Source organism: Dama dama, chromosome 33 (genome assembly GCF_033118175.1).
Source record: "Dama dama isolate Ldn47 chromosome 33, ASM3311817v1, whole genome shotgun sequence".
Classification (NCBI taxonomy): domain Eukaryota; kingdom Metazoa; phylum Chordata; class Mammalia; order Artiodactyla; family Cervidae; genus Dama; species Dama dama.
This window is the reverse complement of record NC_083713.1, coordinates 8,668,284-8,687,292: the sequence shown is the minus strand read 5'-3', so window position 1 is coordinate 8,687,292 and position 19,009 is coordinate 8,668,284. Positions and strand designations below refer to the sequence as shown.

At 53.4% G+C, this 19,009-nt stretch overlaps 1 protein-coding gene across 1 annotated transcript in view; it reads right to left on the bottom strand.

Annotated features, from left to right (window-relative positions):
- LOC133050744 (uncharacterized) overlaps window positions 1-19,009 on the bottom strand; it is a 57,710-nt gene that overhangs the window by 24,217 nt on the left and 14,484 nt on the right. The window contains 13 exon segments of the mRNA XM_061134999.1: window positions 1,580-1,609; window positions 3,633-3,864; window positions 5,669-5,892; window positions 6,831-6,950; window positions 8,205-8,436; window positions 9,395-9,631; window positions 10,240-10,463; window positions 10,877-11,037; window positions 12,664-13,007; window positions 14,816-15,039; window positions 16,387-16,461; window positions 17,116-17,280; window positions 17,752-17,850. Of these exon segments, the coding sequence (XP_060990982.1) occupies window positions 1,580-1,609; window positions 3,633-3,864; window positions 5,669-5,892; window positions 6,831-6,950; window positions 8,205-8,436; window positions 9,395-9,631; window positions 10,240-10,463; window positions 10,877-11,037; window positions 12,664-13,007; window positions 14,816-15,039; window positions 16,387-16,461; window positions 17,116-17,280; window positions 17,752-17,850 (2,367 nt within the window).

Below are 19,009 nucleotides of genomic sequence, written 5' to 3'. Positions count from 1 at the left end.
AGGCACGGCAAGTATTTTTGTAAACAATGAGTGTCTTGTTTTAACCAACTAACCTGTGCCTTTGTAGTGGGATTCTCTAAAGAATACTGATCCACTGCAGCCCCACAGGAGCTTGGTGACAACAAAGTGACTCAGTGCAAAATACAGCTGAGCCCGTTCAACAGCAGCTGGGTAAACTATGCACCCTCCCCTGATCTCCAACCAGAACCCTCAGGCAACAGAAGGCTACAGAGGCTAGAAATTATCCCCACGGAACTGAACAGGGATCAGTCTCAAATTCAAGTTACAATAAGCCTTTATAAAAATCAGAAAACAACAGAAAGAGTGGGAAGTGACACGCCTGGGTTGACCGTGGACTCAGGGGAGACAAACACCTGCCTCAAACTCAGAGACCGCGGCCAGCCCCTTCCCCGGGCCTCCTCCTGAGGAAGGCCTCTGGGTCCCCAGCCTGGCCGCCTGCCCCCAGGAGGGAAGCCCGCCCCCCTGGTGCCCACGTGACTAGGATGGGCAGGACGGTGTCCTCACGTAACAGGAGGACACAGCAGGCCACAGTGCCGGTGAGCGGCACACCCAGGTCACCAGCCCCAGGGCACAGTGCTGCTCCGCGGGGCCCAGCAGAAGGGCTCCCGGGCACTGAGCTGCGTGAACTGGAGCGCGGCTGCCCGAGTCCTGCGGGAAGGTCCCAGGAGTGGTCGGTCAGCGGGCTGGGAGCGGGAGAGGGACAAGGACGGCCAGCCCTCGGCGCACTGGACTCAACAACAGGGGCTCATCCAAGGGACCCGAGGGGAGAGGCAGCGAGCTCCCTCCTGATGCTCCCTCCTTCAGGGATGCTGTGAGGGACACGAGGGCCTCTGGAGGAAAGGGGGCTGGATGGCAGCAGGGTTAAGTGTCCAGGCTCTCATCAGACCAGTCCGCACCACACTGCTGGGTGTGCAAGCCTGGGCACGGGGCCCGGCCTCTCTCAGCCTCAGTGTCCACGTCTGCTGACTGGGGATGACAGCAGCCTGGCCCTCACCTGGGTGTCTGCCAGATGACATGACAGGCTCGGAAAGCACTCGCCACGCTGCCTGGCACACAGAGGCTCCTGCACACTGCTACCCCCGTCATTAGACTGGATTCCCCCAAAGCTACCACCTTCGGCTCGGATTCAGCCGTTTCTTTGAATAACACGCTGAGCGGAAATTCGACCGTGGTCCAGACGTTACGACTTGGCACTCTCACTGCCGGGACACCGGCCTGGTCCCTGGTTGGGGAACTAAGATCCCATAAGCTGTGCAGCACGGCCAAAAAATAACTGAAGAAAATTTTAAAAATAATCCTATGTCTATTATAAATAAGCATGAGTTGATTAGAAGGTAAACAAGTGGGAGAAAGGCAAACTGTTACAAGAGTCCCCGAATGACCTATTACCAAGAGAACCATCAGCATATTTCAACTGGTGGATGAGTTTCAAAACTTCCATTAAAATGTCAATTATTCACCAGTACATAACCACATAATGTTCATTCATGTAACACGATAAGGACTCTTTAATACTTCACAGAGAAACAAACGCATGCTATATTATTAAATAGTTAACCTTTCGACGATGCTTCCTTAACTCACTAGGCTGAAAGATGCATGCAAAGAAATGAACAGAAACCAGATTGATTGCAACTCTGATGCTAAAAATGCAAGAAGCGTCACAGGCAAATACAGTAAAGCAAACATGACGGCAAACATAGAAGTGAGATGAAGACTTAGAGAACATGGAGCTGGAAACAGAGCATATTTTTAACCACAGAAGCGAAATGAGCTATTCAAGGTTTACTAGAGAAACACTATAAGTTATTACTCAGGAGATACCATTCTATTACAATATCATGATTTATTAAAGCAGAGCATTCTGGTCAGCAAAGGGCCTTAAGAGTTGTCTGTTCTCAGCCAAAATTTGCTATAAGTTAGTTTCCCTTAATAGAAAACACGTTATAATTTAAAGTAGTAATTTCACTGATTAGGAAGTTACCATAATACCTATTCTAAACCTGAACAAATCTAACCACCTATTGGACATTAATGTAAAATCCTTACCTAGAACTTGATATAAAACTTCTCAGAATAAATCCATTAAAGCAGGCATCCCATGAAAATCTGTAAGGAAAGCTAGCATAATAGCAAGTGGAGTCTTCACATCTTAGGAACCATAAAAGATACTTTGTACAAGAGTCTAGGAGAGACATTAACCATGCAAAAACTGAGCAGATTTACCGTCTAAACTCCAAGCATCAACACCGAAAGGATATTGGGTCAAAAGACCATTAATTCTACGGTTGGAGGAGCATTTCTTCATGGAAGCATAATCTCATTTATGATTACACAGGTTATGTAGTGCATGATCCACCTACACAATGCTTCTAACTCTATAGCGATACACTAACTTTAACTTACTGCTATGCAGGAAAAACACCATTTAATGGGACACGAAGACAAAGCACAAACCAGACTAACGGGACACAGCATTGATATGACCAGAGCAAGGGGGAGGATGGGGGAGGGGAGATGGATGTGTGAACTACAGCCTCCGGTGGGGGGGATGGGAGGCTGGAGTCTGGATTGATGATGGCTAAACAGGCAACAGGATGAGTCAGGAAATCAAAACCAATGATGAAAGCAGACATGCCATCAGAAAACTGCACAAGGAGAAAATATTCAGAACTGTTCTTTTACAAATACTCGGAAAGAAATCAAGCATGAAACCACAGAGAAATCGTCCAAGAATTTTAAATATCAACTACTTAGACAATGATACAATTATAAAAGCAGTGTGTCAACAGACCACAAAATGGACCAGTTACCACTTCACATGCATCTAAAATGACCCACAGTTAATTTAATTCTATGCTAACAACGCAGCTCACAGGAAATGGGTGGTAACAGAAAAAAGGGATAATACAAGTGCAGTTTCAAGGCAGAGTGTTGTACACGTGATTCACGGGGTAAACAGCAGTGCACTCAGAAACCGAGGCTATACACGAAAGAAAGCCGGCCCATGTGCTTTAGAGCCGCACACTCTGTCACCAGAAGACCGAGGGCGTCATCCCGTGTTGAGACGCGGAAGAGTGAGGCAGCCCGACTTCTTCCCTGGGGCTCTGGGGCACCGGGCCTTTAACTGGTTTCATGCGCACAGCTGGCCTGAGGGAGCAGCCAGGCCCGTCAGCAAGCGGACCAGTTCAGAGTAGGTTTTCTTGCCACCGCATGCTCTGCACCCTGCAGCCATTCGTCCCCAATGGAACATGTGCTGCGCGGCTTTCACTCGCCATGAGGGCAGCCTATGGTTACTTTCACGAGGCTGTCTGCTCCCTGACCACAGAAACTGACCTGCCGCTGCCGTGCCCAGCAAGGGCCAGGCCCACCGCTCCAGAGGCAGTCTCTGGCTGAGTTCATGATGGCGTGCTAAGCCGGTGGTCCAAATATGAAGACGGATTGGTCCCTGTGCCATTAGGGAATGATTAAAGACCAGGCAGTTTTAAAAGTCTTAGACCTCTGAGCATAGCAATTGTACCTGATTTTCTTCTGGGGAGAACGAGAAAAAACAAAGAAAGAAAAACGGTGTGCTCGGGGAGGCATGCGGCAGGGAGGAGGCAGACACATACCGGAGTCAGGACGTCCAGCCGATCTCCCTGGAGCTCCGGGCTGTGCTGCCTCCCTCGGGGTGGGGAGCGCTCCCTGCTGGGCGGGCAGGAGCCGGCAAGTGAGGAGGCAGGACACAGGTTGAGGGAGCTCAGGGACTTAAAACGCCGAAGGCTGCCTAAGCGCGACCCGCCCGCCCTGCTGTCAGTCTCCTCGGCCCGCTGCTCCGAGCTCTCCTTCTCCTCCTGGATCCACCTAAAAGAGAGCAAAACTCGTCAGCTGCCCTCGTCAGCACAGGACCGTGTCTGGACAACAAATTTGGGCTGGCATTCTGTGTCACGATGAGCAAATTCCGGGAACATCTGCTCATTTCACATCTCGGCTAAAAGGTTCGACTTTCCCTCTTTTGAATATTCTCAAACTTGGAATAACTTAGCACTGAGTCTTACAAACTGGCCCCTGGTCATTCACGTTTGATTTGACTTATTTACGCTAACATTCTGACGGGGCCTGGGTGGCGACTCTCTCCCTGTGAGGAGACACCTGAAGTTGACCACCTTCATCTTCCCTGCTCTCAAGGCAGAGAGGCACGTCAGGGTCTCAAGTCTTTTCCACTGGGAATCGGGAACTCTCTATAACCAACACAGCGATTCACGAACAAGCCGGAGTTTCTAAACAAAAGTCCCCACACCAGATGAAGTGCTGAGGGGATTTTTCTTTTTTAATGGTTGTATGTGTAACAACGCATCACTTGATGAAGTTCTCCACCCGCTTTGTGCGAGTTTCTGGCTTCATGTCAATGTGACGCATTCACCTAGAATTCACGCTTCCTGCTCTTCTCCCCTAATGTGTAGTGGATGATTTTATATAGCAGTTTAAATACTCGATGATGCCTATAAAATGATTTCCAAAATAAAATACAGGATTCTGGCAGGTCATAACCTCTTCAGCTTGATTCTACCTATAAGTTCTGAAAGTTTTTCACTTGTGAGAGCAAGCTGATGGACAGAATTTACCATTGATAAACAAGTCAACTTACTGCCTAAGGAAAATTGACTTTACCTGACAACTTGCTGTAAAAATAAACATATTCATATGGAACCGTTCCATATTTCCGGCGGGGAAGGGGAAAGCCCGTCTTTCTGAGCTGGTCTGAGCTGACACAAGGCCAAGGAAGCAGTCTGTCTCGGCATCAAAAGTGCAGGCGCCACCACCTGCGATGGCTGGCTGTGCCGTTCACCCCTGCCTTCCCCCCGAGCCCCGCGTGCTCGGCACACAGGCACGGACGGGCACCTCGGCCTGGGCTGACGTGACGAGAACTATCTGAGCAGCAGCTCTGCCTGGTCCTGCGCACGGTCACCGGCCTGCGGCCGCTCTGGACGTGGACCCGGGACAGGGGCGTAGCTGTGCGCGTGTGGCCCAGGCAGGCCTCGGGGCCCCCGGACACCCGGCTGCACCCAGACCGAAGGCCCGCTGCTCACCACGAGGCGGGCCTTTGCGTTCTATCCCGATCTGTAAACTGTTACAACTGCCAAGACGGTGTCTAAAGAAAACATCTTAAATATACTGATGAGATGAGAAAAACTCAAACACATGTCTTTGGACCACTGTCTTACAACAAGCCAATCTTCACACTGTATTCAGTTAAAAAGGACAATGCAGATCTGAGTGGGAATTTGCCAACCCCCAAACCCCTGCTTTTCTGTTCCAGGTGGCTTTGCACCGGAACACGGGAGTCTCCGATGGACACGGGAGGGTGAACCCACAGGGCTGGGGGGCACACGGGCCGCAGAGGACACCGCCTCGGCACCTCACCCACCTTGGGGCTCAGAGCTGAAGGGGAAACGCCAGAACACCGCCCCACAGAGTGCTGACACCAGCTGTGGACAGAACGCCCTGCCTCACTGAGCTCTCTCATCAAGGGCGATCTCAGAACTGAAAATCCTTGAAGCAGGCCTGAAGTCAATTCTCTCACTGTGGAACACTCAGAATTCTTGTAGGAGAAGAGAGCTCCTCAGAGAAGCCCAGGTTCTGGGGAGCTGAGTTAAAGCGCACCCACCGGATCTCTTCACTGATGGCGTCCAGCGGCTCCTGAAGCATCACAGGAAGAGTGTCGCCATCGGCCTGCCCACTGGGCGGCAGCTGACCGGCCGAGCTGAGGAGGGTGACCCCGTCGCCCTCGCCGTCAGACACATCCTCGTCACTCTCGAAGGCCTGGGCCACGGTGGCCACCACGCGGGCCTGCTGCGCGGACTCCCAGTCCTGCTCCCTCTGGCTCTGCACCTGGGCACGAGAAGACAACGGCTCGTCAGCGACATTCAGGACAGCTCTCGTCTGTCAGGAACCGAGCACAATTTGTATGGAAGCCCCAACTTTGTATAAACGGCCATGCTTATGAGACACGGCCATCTCTTAAGCGAGCAGTACTGAAGAAACGGGCAGCAGGAGAATCGAGTTCCTAGGTGGCCTGGTGACAGTCAGGTCTCAGCGTGGACGGAAGGCAATCCTATGAGGTTATTCACAAGGGTGGGCTGACCGAGTCAGAGACAAAAACCCAAAATTAAAAACATACATCCATGCCTCCATCGGGCAGGCTGAAGGAAAATAAGAAGGAAAAAATCCTTCAGCTCCGCAGCCGCTGGGTCCACGTCAGCGGTCATCACTTGTACTAGCTCCCCGAGGAGTGCCGTCCTCACAGGTTCCCAGCCCTCCGTGCTCCAGGCTGGTCTGAACACGCACAGACAGGAGCGAGCTGGGCAGCTAGGGGACTGGAGGGCCAGCCCCCCGCGGCTGTCCTCTCGGGGCACAGGCACTCGGGCTGTTCTGGGGGACAGCCCCTCGCACCGCAAGGGCGGCTCTGCCATGAGAGACGCACGGGAGAGTGCCTGCTGGGGCCCGTGCCGCCCTCCCGATCTCACACCTCACACCCTTCTCTCTGCAAGTCTCCCCCCTGTCCGACTCTCAACCCAGGTCCTGCCTTCTCTCCCACACATGACCTCAAAGCATCCGAGGGGCAGCCTCGAGGTGCTGGCTGCCGGCTCCCTGGCTGCGTGGTCTCAGCCCACGCCCCCTGTCTTCCTCACGACCCCTCCCCAGGGCCTGACCACCCCCTTCGCGGGCTGCAGGACCCCCTGCCATCATCCCTGCTCCGTTCCAGTGAACCGGCTGCCTATGGGTTCACCCCCATCAGCCCGGTCAGCACATCCTCTCGCTGCTCTCACCTTCAGATGGCACAACGGGAACCAGCAGACTCCTCCTCCAGGGTACCCTGCAGCGGCCACTGATGGTGTCTGAAGGCTGCTTGGGAGCGGCATCTGCTGTCTATACAGCGCATGATGCATCTAAATTATGCTTCTAACTGTATAGTGATACACTAACTCTAACTTACTGCTATGCGGGAAAATCACCATTTAATGAGACACGAAGACAAAGCACAAACCAGACGAACTGAACACAGCACTGATATGACCAGAGCAAGGGGGAGGATGGGGGAGGGGAGATGGATGTGTGAACTACAGTCTCCGGTGGGGGGATGGGAGGCTGGAGTCTGGATTGATGACGGCTAAACAGGCAACAGGATGAGTCAGGAAATCAAAGCCAATGATGACAGCAGACACACCGTCCGAAAACTCCACAAGGAGAAGATATTCAGAACTGTTCTTTTACAAATACTCGGAAAGAAATCAAGCATGAAACCACAGAGCAATCGTCCAAGAATTTTAAATATCAACTACTTAGGCAATGATACAAGTTATAAAAGCAGTGTGTCAAAATACCACAAAATGGACCAGTTACCACTTCAGTTGCATCTAAAATGACCCACAGTTAATTTAACTCTATGCTAACCACGCAGCTCACAGGAAATGGCTGGTAACAGAAAAAAGGGATAATGCAAGTGCAGTTTCAAGGCAGAGTGTTGTACACGTGATTCACGGGGTAAACAGCAGTGCACTCAGAAACCGAGGCTCCACACACAAGAAAGCCCGCACATGTGCTTTAGAGCGGCACACTCTGTCACCAGAAGCCCTAGGGCGTCATCCCTTTCTGAGACTCGGAAGAGTGAGGCAGCCCGACTTCTTCCCTGGGGCTCTGGGGCACCGGGTCTTTAACTGGTTCCACACGCACAGCCGGCCGGAGCGCGTGGCCAGGCCCATCAGCAAGCAGACCAGTTTAGATTCTTGGTTCTGTTGCCACCACATGCCCTGCACCCTGCAGCCACGCGTCCCCGATGGAAAATGTGCTGCCTGGTTTTCACTCGCCATGAGGGCGGCCTATGGTTACTTTCATGACGCTGTCTGCTCCCTGACCACAGAAACTTCCCTGCCGCTACCGTGCCCAGCACAAGCCAGGCCCACCGCTCCAGAGGCAGGCTCTGGCTCAGTTCATGATGGCGTGCTAAGCCGGTGGTCCAAATATGAAGACTGATTGGTCCCTGTGCCATTATGGAATGATTAAAGACCAGGCAGCTTTAAAAGTCTTAGACCTCTGAGCATAGTAAATGCACCTGATTTTCTTCTGGGGAAAAAGAGAAAAAAGAAAGAAAGAAAAACAGTGTGCTCGGGGAGGCATGCGGCAGGGAGGAGGCAGGCACATACAGGAGTCAGGACGTCCAGCCGATCTCCCTGGAGCTCCGGGCTGTGCTGCCTCCCTCGGGGTGGGGAGCGCTCCCTGCTGGGCGGGCAGGAGCCGGCAAGTGAGGAGGCAGGACACAGGTTGAGGGAGCTCAGGGACTTAAAACGCCGAAGGCTGCCTAAGCGCGCCCCGCCCGCCCTGCTGTCAGTCTCCTCGGCCCGCTGCTCCGAGCTCTCCTTCTCCTCCTGGATCCACCTAAAAGAGAGCAAAACTCGTCAGCTGCCCTCGTCAGCACAGGACCGTGTCTGGACAACAAATTTGGGCTGGCATTCTGTGTCGCGATGAGCAAATTTCGGGAACATCTGCTCATTTCACATCTCGGCTAAAAGGTTCGACTTTAACTCTCTTGAATATTCACAAACTTGGAATAACTTAGCACTGAGTCTTGCAAACTGGCCCCTGGTCATTCACGTTTGATTTGACTTATTTACGCTAACATTCTGACGGGGCCTGGGTGGCGACTCTCTCCCTGTGAGGAGATACCTGAGGTTGACAACCTTCACCTTCCCTGCTCTCAGGGCAGAGGTGCACGTCAGGGCCTCAAGTCTTTGCCGTGGGAATCGGGAACTCTCTATAACCAACACAGCGATTCACGAACAAGCTGGACTTTCTAAACAAAAGTCCCCACACCAGATGAAGTGCTGAGGGGATTTTTCTTTTTTAATGGTTGAATATGTACAAACACATCACTTGGTGAAGTTCTCCACCAGCTTTGTGCGAGTTTCTGGCTTCATGTCAATGTGCCGCATTAACCTAGCATTCACGCTTCCTGCTCTTCTCCCCTAATGTGTAGTGGATGATTTTATATAGCAGTTTAAATACTCGATGATGCCTATAAAATGATTTCCAAAATAAAATACAGGATTCTTGCAGGTCATAACCTCTTCAGCTTCATTCTACCTATAAGTTCTGAAAGTTTCTCACTTGTGAGAGCAAGCTGAGGGACAGAATTTACCATTGATAAACAAGTCAACTTACTGCCTAAGGAAAATTGACTTTACCTGACAACTTGCTGTAAAAATAAACATATTCATATGGAACCGTTCCATATTTCCGGCGGGGAAGGGGAAAGCCCGTCTTTCTGAGCTGGTCTGAGCTGACACAAGGCCAAGGAAGCAGTCTGTCTCGGCGTCAAAAGTGCAGGCGCCACCACCTGCGATGGCTGGCTGTGCCGTTCACCCCTGCCTTCCCCCCGAGCCCCGCGTGCTCGGCACACAGGCAGGGACGGGCACCTCGGCCTGGGCTGACGTGACGAGAACTATCTGAGCAGCAGCTCTGCCTGGTCCTGCGCACGGTCACCGGCCTGCGGCCGCTCTGGACACAGGCCCGGGACAGGGGCGTAGCTGTGCGCGTGTGGCCCAGGCAGGCCTCGGGGCCCCCGGACACCCGGCTGCACCCAGACCCAAGGCCCGCTGCTCACCACGAGGCGGGCCTTTGCGTTCTATCCCGATCTGTAAACTGTTACAACTGCCAAGACGGTGTCTAAAGAAAACATCTTAAATATACTGATGAGATGAGAAAAACTCAAACCCATGTCTTTGGACCACTGTCTTACAACAAGCCAATCTTCACACTGTATTCAGTTAAAAAGGACAATGCAGATCTGAGTGGGAATTTGCCAACCCCCAAACCCCTGCTTTTCTGTTCCAGGTGGCTTTGCACCGGAACACGGGAGTCTCCGATGGACACGGGAGGGTGAACCCACAGGGCTGGGGGGCACACGGGCCGCAGAGGACACCGCCTCGGCACCTCACCCACCTTGGGGCTCAGAGCTGAAGGGGAAACGCCAGAACACCGCCCCACAGAGTGCTGACACCAGCTGTGGACAGAACGCCCTGCCTCACTGAGCTCTCTCATCAAGGGCGATCTCAGAACTGAAAATCCTTGAAGCAGGCCTGAAGTCAATTCTCTCACTGTGGAACACTCAGAATTCTTGTAGGAGAAGAGAGCTCCTCAGAGAAGCCCAGGTTCTGGGGAGCTGAGTTAAAGCGCACCCACCGGATCTCTTCACTGATGGCGTCCAGCGGCTCCTGAAGCATCACAGGAAGAGTGTCGCCATCGGCCTGCCCACTGGGCGGCAGCTGACCGGCCGAGCTGAGGAGGGTGACCCCGTCGCCCTCGCCGTCAGACACATCCTCGTCACTCTCGAAGGCCTGGGCCACGGTGGCCACCACGCGGGCCTGCTGCGCGGACTCCCAGTCCTGCTCCCTCTGGCTCTGCACCTGGGCACGAGAAGACAACGGCTCGTCAGCGACATTCAGGACAGCTCTTGTCTGTCAGGAACCGAGCACAATTTGTATGGAAGCCCCAACTTTGTATAAACGGCCATGCTTATGAGACACGGCCATCTCTTAAGCGAGCAGTACTGAAGAAACGGGCAGCAGGAGAATCGAGTTCCTAGGTGGCCTGGTGACAGTCAGGTCTCAGCGTGGACGGAAGGCAATCCTATGAGGTTATTCACAAGGGTGGGCTGACCGAGTCAGAGACAAAAACCCAAAATTAAAAACATACATCCATGCCTCCATCGGGCAGGCTGAAGGAAAATAAGAAGGAAAAAATCCTTCAGCTCCGCAGCCGCTGGGTCCACGTCAGCGGTCATCACTTGTACTAGCTCCCCGAGGAGTGCCGTCCTCACAGGTTCCCAGCCCTCCGTGCTCCAGGCTGGTCTGAACACGCACAGACAGGAGCGAGCTGGGCAGCTAGGGGACTGGAGGGCCAGCCCCCCGCGGCTGTCCTCTCGGGGCACAGGCACTCGGGCTGTTCTGGGGGACAGCCCCTCGCACCGCAAGGGCGGCTCTGCCATGAGAGACGCACGGGAGAGTGCCTGCTGGGGCCCGTGCCGCCCTCCCGATCTCACACCTCACACCCTTCTCTCTGCAAGTCTCCCCCCTGTCCGACTCTCAACCCAGGTCCTGCCTTCTCTCCCACACATGACCTCAAAGCATCCGAGGGGCAGCCTCGAGGTGCTGGCTGCCGGCTCCCTGGCCGCGTGGTCTCAGCCCACGCCCCCTGTCTTCCTCACGACCCCTCCCCAGGGCCTGACCACCCCCTTCGCGGGCTGCAGGACCCCCTGCCATCATCCCTGCTCCGTTCCAGCGAACCGGCTGCCTATGGGTTCACCCCCATCAGCCCGGTCAGCACATCCTCTCGCTGCTCTCACCTTCAGATGGCACAACGGGAACCAGCAGACTCCTCCTCCAGGGTACCCTGCAGCGGCCACTGATGGTGTCTGAAGGCTGCTTGGGAGCGGCATCTGCTGTCTATACAGCGCATGATGCATCTAAATTATGCTTCTAACTGTATAGTGATACACTAACTCTAACTTACTGCTATGCGGGAAAATCACCATTTAATGAGACACGAAGACAAAGCACAAACCAGACGAACTGAACACAGCACTGATATGACCAGAGCAAGGGGGAGGATGGGGGAGGGGAGATGGATGTGTGAACTACAGTCTCCGGTGGGGGGATGGGAGGCTGGAGTCTGGATTGATGACGGCTAAACAGGCAACAGGATGAGTCAGGAAATCAAAGCCAATGATGACAGCAGACACACCGTCCGAAAACTCCACAAGGAGAAGATATTCAGAACTGTTCTTTTACAAATACTCGGAAAGAAATCAAGCATGAAACCACAGAGCAATCGTCCAAGAATTTTAAATATCAACTACTTAGGCAATGATACAAGTTATAAAAGCAGTGTGTCAAAATACCACAAAATGGACCAGTTACCACTTCAGTTGCATCTAAAATGACCCACAGTTAATTTAACTCTATGCTAACCACGCAGCTCACAGGAAATGGCTGGTAACAGAAAAAAGGGATAATGCAAGTGCAGTTTCAAGGCAGAGTGTTGTACACGTGATTCACGGGGTAAACAGCAGTGCACTCAGAAACCGAGGCTCCACACACAAGAAAGCCCGCACATGTGCTTTAGAGCGGCACACTCTGTCACCAGAAGCCCTAGGGCGTCATCCCTTTCTGAGACTCGGAAGAGTGAGGCAGCCCGACTTCTTCCCTGGGGCTCTGGGGCACCGGGTCTTTAACTGGTTCCACACGCACAGCCGGCCGGAGCGCGTGGCCAGGCCCATCAGCAAGCAGACCAGTTTAGATTCTTGGTTCTGTTGCCACCACATGCCCTGCACCCTGCAGCCACGCGTCCCCGATGGAAAATGTGCTGCCTGGTTTTCACTCGCCATGAGGGCGGCCTATGGTTACTTTCATGACGCTGTCTGCTCCCTGACCACAGAAACTTCCCTGCCGCTACCGTGCCCAGCACAAGCCAGGCCCACCGCTCCAGAGGCAGGCTCTGGCTCAGTTCATGATGGCGTGCTAAGCCGGTGGTCCAAATATGAAGACTGATTGGTCCCTGTGCCATTATGGAATGATTAAAGACCAGGCAGCTTTAAAAGTCGTAGACCTCTGAGCATAGTAAATGCACCTGATTTTCTTCTGGGGAAAAAGAGAAAAAAGAAAGAAAGAAAAACAGTGTGCTCGGGGAGGCATGCGGCAGGGAGGAGGCAGGCACATACAGGAGTCAGGACGTCCAGCCGATCTCCCTGGAGCTCCGGGCTGTGCTGCCTCCCTCGGGGTGGGGAGCGCTCCCTGCTGGGCGGGCAGGAGCCGGCAAGTGAGGAGGCAGGACACAGGTTGAGGGAGCTCAGGGACTTAAAACGCCGAAGGCTGCCTAAGCGCGACCCGCCCGCCCTGCTGTCAGTCTCCTCGGCCCGCTGCTCCGAGCTCTCCTTCTCCTCCTGGATCCACCTAAAAGAGAGCAAAACTCGTCAGCTGCCCTCGTCAGCACAGGACCGTGTCTGGACAACAAATTTGGGCTGGCATTCTGTGTCACGATGAGCAAATTTCGGGAACATCTGCTCATTTCACATCTCGGCTAAAAGGTTCGACTTTAACTCTCTTGAATATTCACAAACTTGGAATAACTTAGCACTGAGTCTTGCAAACTGGCCCCTGGTCATTCACGTTTGATTTGACTTATTTACGCTAACATTCTGACGGGGCCTGGGTGGCGACTCTCTCCCTGTGAGGAGATACCTGAGGTTGACAACCTTCACCTTCCCTGCTCTCAGGGCAGAGGTGCACGTCAGGGCCTCAAGTCTTTGCCGTGGGAATCGGGAACTCTCTATAACCAACACAGCGATTCACGAACAAGCTGGACTTTCTAAACAAAAGTCCCCACACCAGATGAAGTGCTGAGGGGATTTTTCTTTTTTAATGGTTGAATATGTACAAACACATCACTTGGTGAAGTTCTCCACCAGCTTTGTGCGAGTTTCTGGCTTCATGTCAATGTGCCGCATTAACCTAGCATTCACGCTTCCTGCTCTTCTCCCCTAACGTGTAGTGGATGATTTTATATAGCAGTTTAAATACTCGATGATGCCTATAAAATGATTTCCAAAATAAACTACAGGATTCTTGCAGGTCATAACCTCTTCAGCTTCATTCTACCTATAAGTCCTGAAAGTTTCTCACTTGTGAGAGCAAGCTGATGGACAGAATTTATCATTTATAAAACAAGTCAACTTACTGCCTAAGGAAAATTCACTTTACCTGACAACTTGCTGTAAAAATAAACATATTCATGTGGAAAAAACCGTTCCACATTTCCTGTGGGGATGGGGAAAGCCCATCTTTCTGAGCTGGTCTGAGCTGACACAAGGCCAAGGAAGCAGTCTGTCTCGGCGTCAAAAGTGCAGGCGCCACCACCTGCGATGGCTGGCTGTGCCGTTCACCCCTGCCTTCCCCCCGAGCCCCGCGTGCTCGGCACACAGGCACGGACGGGCACCTCGGCCTGGGCTGACGTGACGAGAACTATCTGAGCAGCAGCTCTGCCTGGTCCTGCGCACGGTCACCGGCCTGCGGCCGCTCTGGACACAGGCCCGGGACAGGGGCGTAGCTGTGCGCGTGTGGCCCAGGCAGGCCTCGGGGCCCCCGGACACCCGGCTGCACCCAGACCCAAGGCCCGCTGCTCACCACGAGGCGGGCCTTTGCGTTCTATCCCGTTCTGTAAACTGTTACAACTGCCAAGACGGTGTCTAAAGAGAACATCTTAAATATACTGACGACATGAGGAAAACTCAAACACATGTCCTTGGACCACTGTCTTACAACAAGCCAATCTTCACACTGTATTCAGTTAAAAAGGACAATGCAGATCTGAGTGGGAATTTGCCAACCCCCAAACCCCTGCTTTTCTGTTCCAGGTGGCTTTGCACCGGAACACGGGAGTCTCCGATGGACACGGGAGGGTGAACCCTCAGGGCTGGAGGGTACACGGGCCGGGGAGGACACCGCCTTGGCACCTCACCCACCTTGGGGCTCAGAGCTGGGGCGACACCTTACAACACCCCCTCCACAAAGGGCTGACACCAGCTGTGGACAGAACGCCCTGCCTCACTGAGCTCTCTCATCAAGGGCGATCTCAGAACTGAGAATCCTTGAAGCAGGCCTGAAGTCAGTTCTCTCACTATGGAACACTCACACTTCTCGTACGAGAAGACAGCTCCTCAGAGAAGCCCAGTTTCTGGCGAGCTGAGTTCGGGCGCACCCACCAGATCTCCTCGTTGATGGCATCCAGCTGCTCCTGAAGCATCACAGGAAGAGTGTCGCCATCGGCCTGCCCACTGGGCGGCAGCTGACCGGCCGAGCTGAGGAGGGTGACCCCGTCGCCCTCGCCGTCAGACACATCCTCGTCACTCTCGAAGGCCTGGGCCACGCTGGCCACCACGCGGGCCTGCTGCGCGGACTCCCAGTCCTGCTCCCTCTGGCTCTGCACCTGGGCACGAGAGGACCTCGGCTCGTCAGCGACATTCAGGACAGCTCTCGTCTGTCAGGAACCGAGCACAATTTGATATGGAAGCCCCAACTTTGTATAAACGGCCATGCTTATGAGACACGGCCATCTCTTAAGCGAGCAGTACTGAAGAAACGGGCAGCAGGAGAATCCAGTTCCTAGGTGGCCTGGTGACACTCAGGTCTCAGCGTGGACAGAAGGCAATCCTATGAGGTTATTCACAAGGGTGGGCTGACCGAGTCAGAGACAAAAACCCAAAATTAAAAACATACATCCTTGTCTCCATCAGGCAGGCTGAAGGAAAATATGAAGGAAAAAATCCTTCAGCTCCGCAGCCGCTGGGTCCACGTCAGCGGTCATCACTTGTACTAGCTCCCCGAGGAGTGCCGTCCTCACAGGTTCCCAGCCCTCTGTGCTCCAGGCTGGTCTGAACACGCACAGACAGGAGCGAGCTGGGCAGCTAGGGGACTGGAGGGCCGGCCCACCGCGGCTGTCCTCTCGGGGCACAGGCACTCGGGCTGTTCTGGGGGACAGCCCCTCGCACCGCAAGGGCGGCTCTGCCATCAGAGACGCACGGGAGAGTGCCTGCTGGGGCCCGTGCCGCCCTCCCGATCTCACACCTCACACCCTTCTCTCTGCAAGTCTCCCCCCTGTCCGACTCTCAACCCAGGTCCTGCCTTCTTTCCCAGACATGACCTCAAAGCATCCGAGGGGCAGCCTCGAGGTGCTGGCTGCCGGCTCCCTGGCCGCGTGGTCTCAGCCCACACCCCCTGTGTTCCTCACGACCCCTCCCAAGGGGTGGGCCACCCCCTTCGCTGGCTTCAGGACCACCTGCCATCATCCCAGTTCCGCTCCAGCAAAGAAGCTGCCTATGGGTTCACCCCCATCCGCCCGGTCAGCACATCCTCTCTTCTCTGACCTTCAGATGGCACAACGGGAACCAGCAGACTCCTCCTCCAGGGCTCCCTACAGCGCCCACTCGGGGTCTCTGAAGGCTCCCTGGGAGCGGCCTCTGCTGTCCCCCTCCCGCCTGGTCTCCAGCTCTCTGCAAGCAGGCGCTGTGCCCCGCCCTGCCAGGCAGGTCCCGGGGGCTGCAGGAACCCATGTCACCAAGCCCCCTGTCCTCCTTGCCCACCCCGCCGCCCTCCAACATGTCTCTCCCTGGCTCCAGGCCCCACCCTCCCTGGGGTTATTCCTCAGGCCCTTGCGCCCCATTTCAAAGATAAATAACACATGATGTCCACCACTACAGCCTTCATACTTTTTGAGAATGAAAGTACACAAATGACGAACCCTTAACTGAATTACCCGATGACTGTCCAAACTCACCTGTTTGTCTGCGGTCCTTAATTCCTCTTCTAAGGAACTACACCTTTCGAGAGCGTGTCGTAGTTGCTCTCTCCACTGAAATAAAAGGGGCCGAATCACTGTGTGTTGATGTGTGTACATACGTTAGTGCGCTTCTTATTCTACCCTCACCTGATTCCATGGCTACTGTAACAGAATACCTTTAATGTCTCTCATTGACCTTAAGGTGAAGAAAATCTGCTTACTAACAGCTTTAAATTCTCAGTTTCAGAGGAAAAAACTGTTATCCTAAAAGAACTGTATTACCCAGTTTTTAATTGCAAATTGGTATACAGAATAAAAAAAAACCTTGAGACATTTATGCCAACTAATACTTTTTAACTGGGCACTTCCCAGGTGTCTCAGTGGTAAAGAATCTGCCTGCCAATGTGAGAGGGCAGGTTCGATCCCTGGGTCGGAAAGATCCCCTGGAGTAGAAGATGGCCACCCACTCCAGTATTCTTGCCTGGGAAGCCCCATGAAGAGAGGAGCGTGGTGGGCTACGGTCCACAGGGTCGCAAAGATTCGGACATGTCTGAGCATGTACTCAGGCAACGCTTTTTAACCATATAAAACTCTGAGTTCTTACAGAAAAGCCTGTATTTACAAGAATTCAAGAAGCTCAAAAGTCAACTAGTTCCATAAATACACGCATCGTCCACCTAACCAGGCAGCAAATGTACAAATCCAGGACGGCCGCGTGGCTGGTACCTTCTCGTCCAGGGCCTTGTGGTGCTCAAAGAGCAATCTCAGCGCCCTGAGCAGCTCCACCTCGCTGGTCATGCTGGCTGGGGACTGCGCCTGCTGCGGGCCCGCCGTCATCCGGAGGGACGGCACATACCGGGAAACCAGGATCTCCAGGTGTTCCAGCAGCAGCTGCAAGGCGGGGCCAAAGGAGCACCTTCAACCTCACACTTGAATTCAGGGCTGAGAACGCCTCTCAGCCTCACGCTAAGACCAAAACCATGCTAAGGCACGTCGGAATCCCGCCAGTTCAGTCTGAATTTAGAGTGGATTTCCCCAGTGTCCCAGGAGTTAACACTCCACACTTCTGCAGGGCTCATGGGTTTTAATCCCTGGTCGGGGAACTAAGATCCCACACAAACTGCAGCATGGACAAAAATGGAAGCTAAGAGAACTCTCCCCTCAAGTGTACTAAAATTACATTAGCTCTCATCATAAATTTGAAGCAAGGTATGAGAACCCCAAACTGATCCACCTCGGTCTGCTCAGTGGGAAGATGTGAAAAATGACTTGAAAACCAGACAGACTTTAAAGACACCAACACGGAGCGCAGCGGTGACCCCCGCGGGGCACAGGTCAACATGTGAGACTCCGCCTACTGACCCTGGTGTTGTTCCTTTCGGCTTTCAGCTCCGCGATTTCCGCTTCTCTTGTAAGAAGCTGCTCCCTGCATGCCTTTAGTTGTTGAGATGTGGCCAACTCCTAGAAAACAGGTAAATGAGGAAGTAACTAAATGCAAACACAAATGTTAAAGAGAGCGAGACTCTGAAGACTGACACTGTCCATTCTCTCCAGGCTCCACTCAAAGGATCTCCCTGCCCCTCCGGAGAAGAGGGGGTCCGCTGACCCCAAGACCACACAGACCCCTACAACTCAGACTGGCCTGCAGCCTCCACCTTGACCTGGCAGGCACGCGGCAGGGGAGAACCCGGAATCCAAGCCAGCCTTCTCAAGACCCAGGGAAGTCTGAGAAACTTTCCTAAACATACACCTAACAACAAAGTGGATAAAGAGATTCTTAAACGACACACAGACAAGTGACCTAGAGCCCTTGGGGAGAGTGAAGAAGAAAGGTAAGGTCTACAAGGCCACCAGGCTTTGGAGTGTTCCTCTGCGAAAGAGGCTGATGGCACCCCAAGGCCATCTGTTAGCCTGACTCCACTGAAGTCACCCAGTCATTCAATGAACTGCTTAAAATGGTAAATTCATGTTATATGTATTTTATCACAATATGTATGTACGCGGGGCCGTCCATGTGGTGAACTTGCTCAAACCGAACCACGCGGACTCTTTCATTCTTCGATTGTTCTTTGCACAAATACAAAAATCCTGGGCCACGTATCCCCTACTACATACTAAGTATTCGGCACCTAGAGCACTGCCCAACACTTTTTAAGAGGCATGCAGTAGACATGTGAAGCTATGAGGGTGTATGTTATATACATGAGCACTAGGTACCCGTCACGAGAACACTGGACGAACTGGTCTGTGCTTTGTAAGATGGGAGACGTTAAGGGGCTTAGCCTTTCTGCTTCAAGGACTGACTCTCTAGCTCGATCCACATGCCCCAGAGACTCCTCCAGCCAGGGGATGCCTTGTTTGGAAGAAGAGAGACCTTAACGGGCTTAGCCTTTCTGCTCCAAGGACTGACTCTATGGCTCAGTCCACGTGCCCCAGTGACTCCTCCAGCCACTGTTTCCCTTCCTGTGGGGCCCCCGCCCATCGTCCATGCACCACATGCACAGCCTCTTACCAGGTCAACCTGCTGGGGTCGATCCTGCCCAGGAGGCCAGAACGCCCTGGCCGGCAGGGCCCACAACCATGCGAACACAGTGAAACAGAACCCCAACGCTTCACCAGG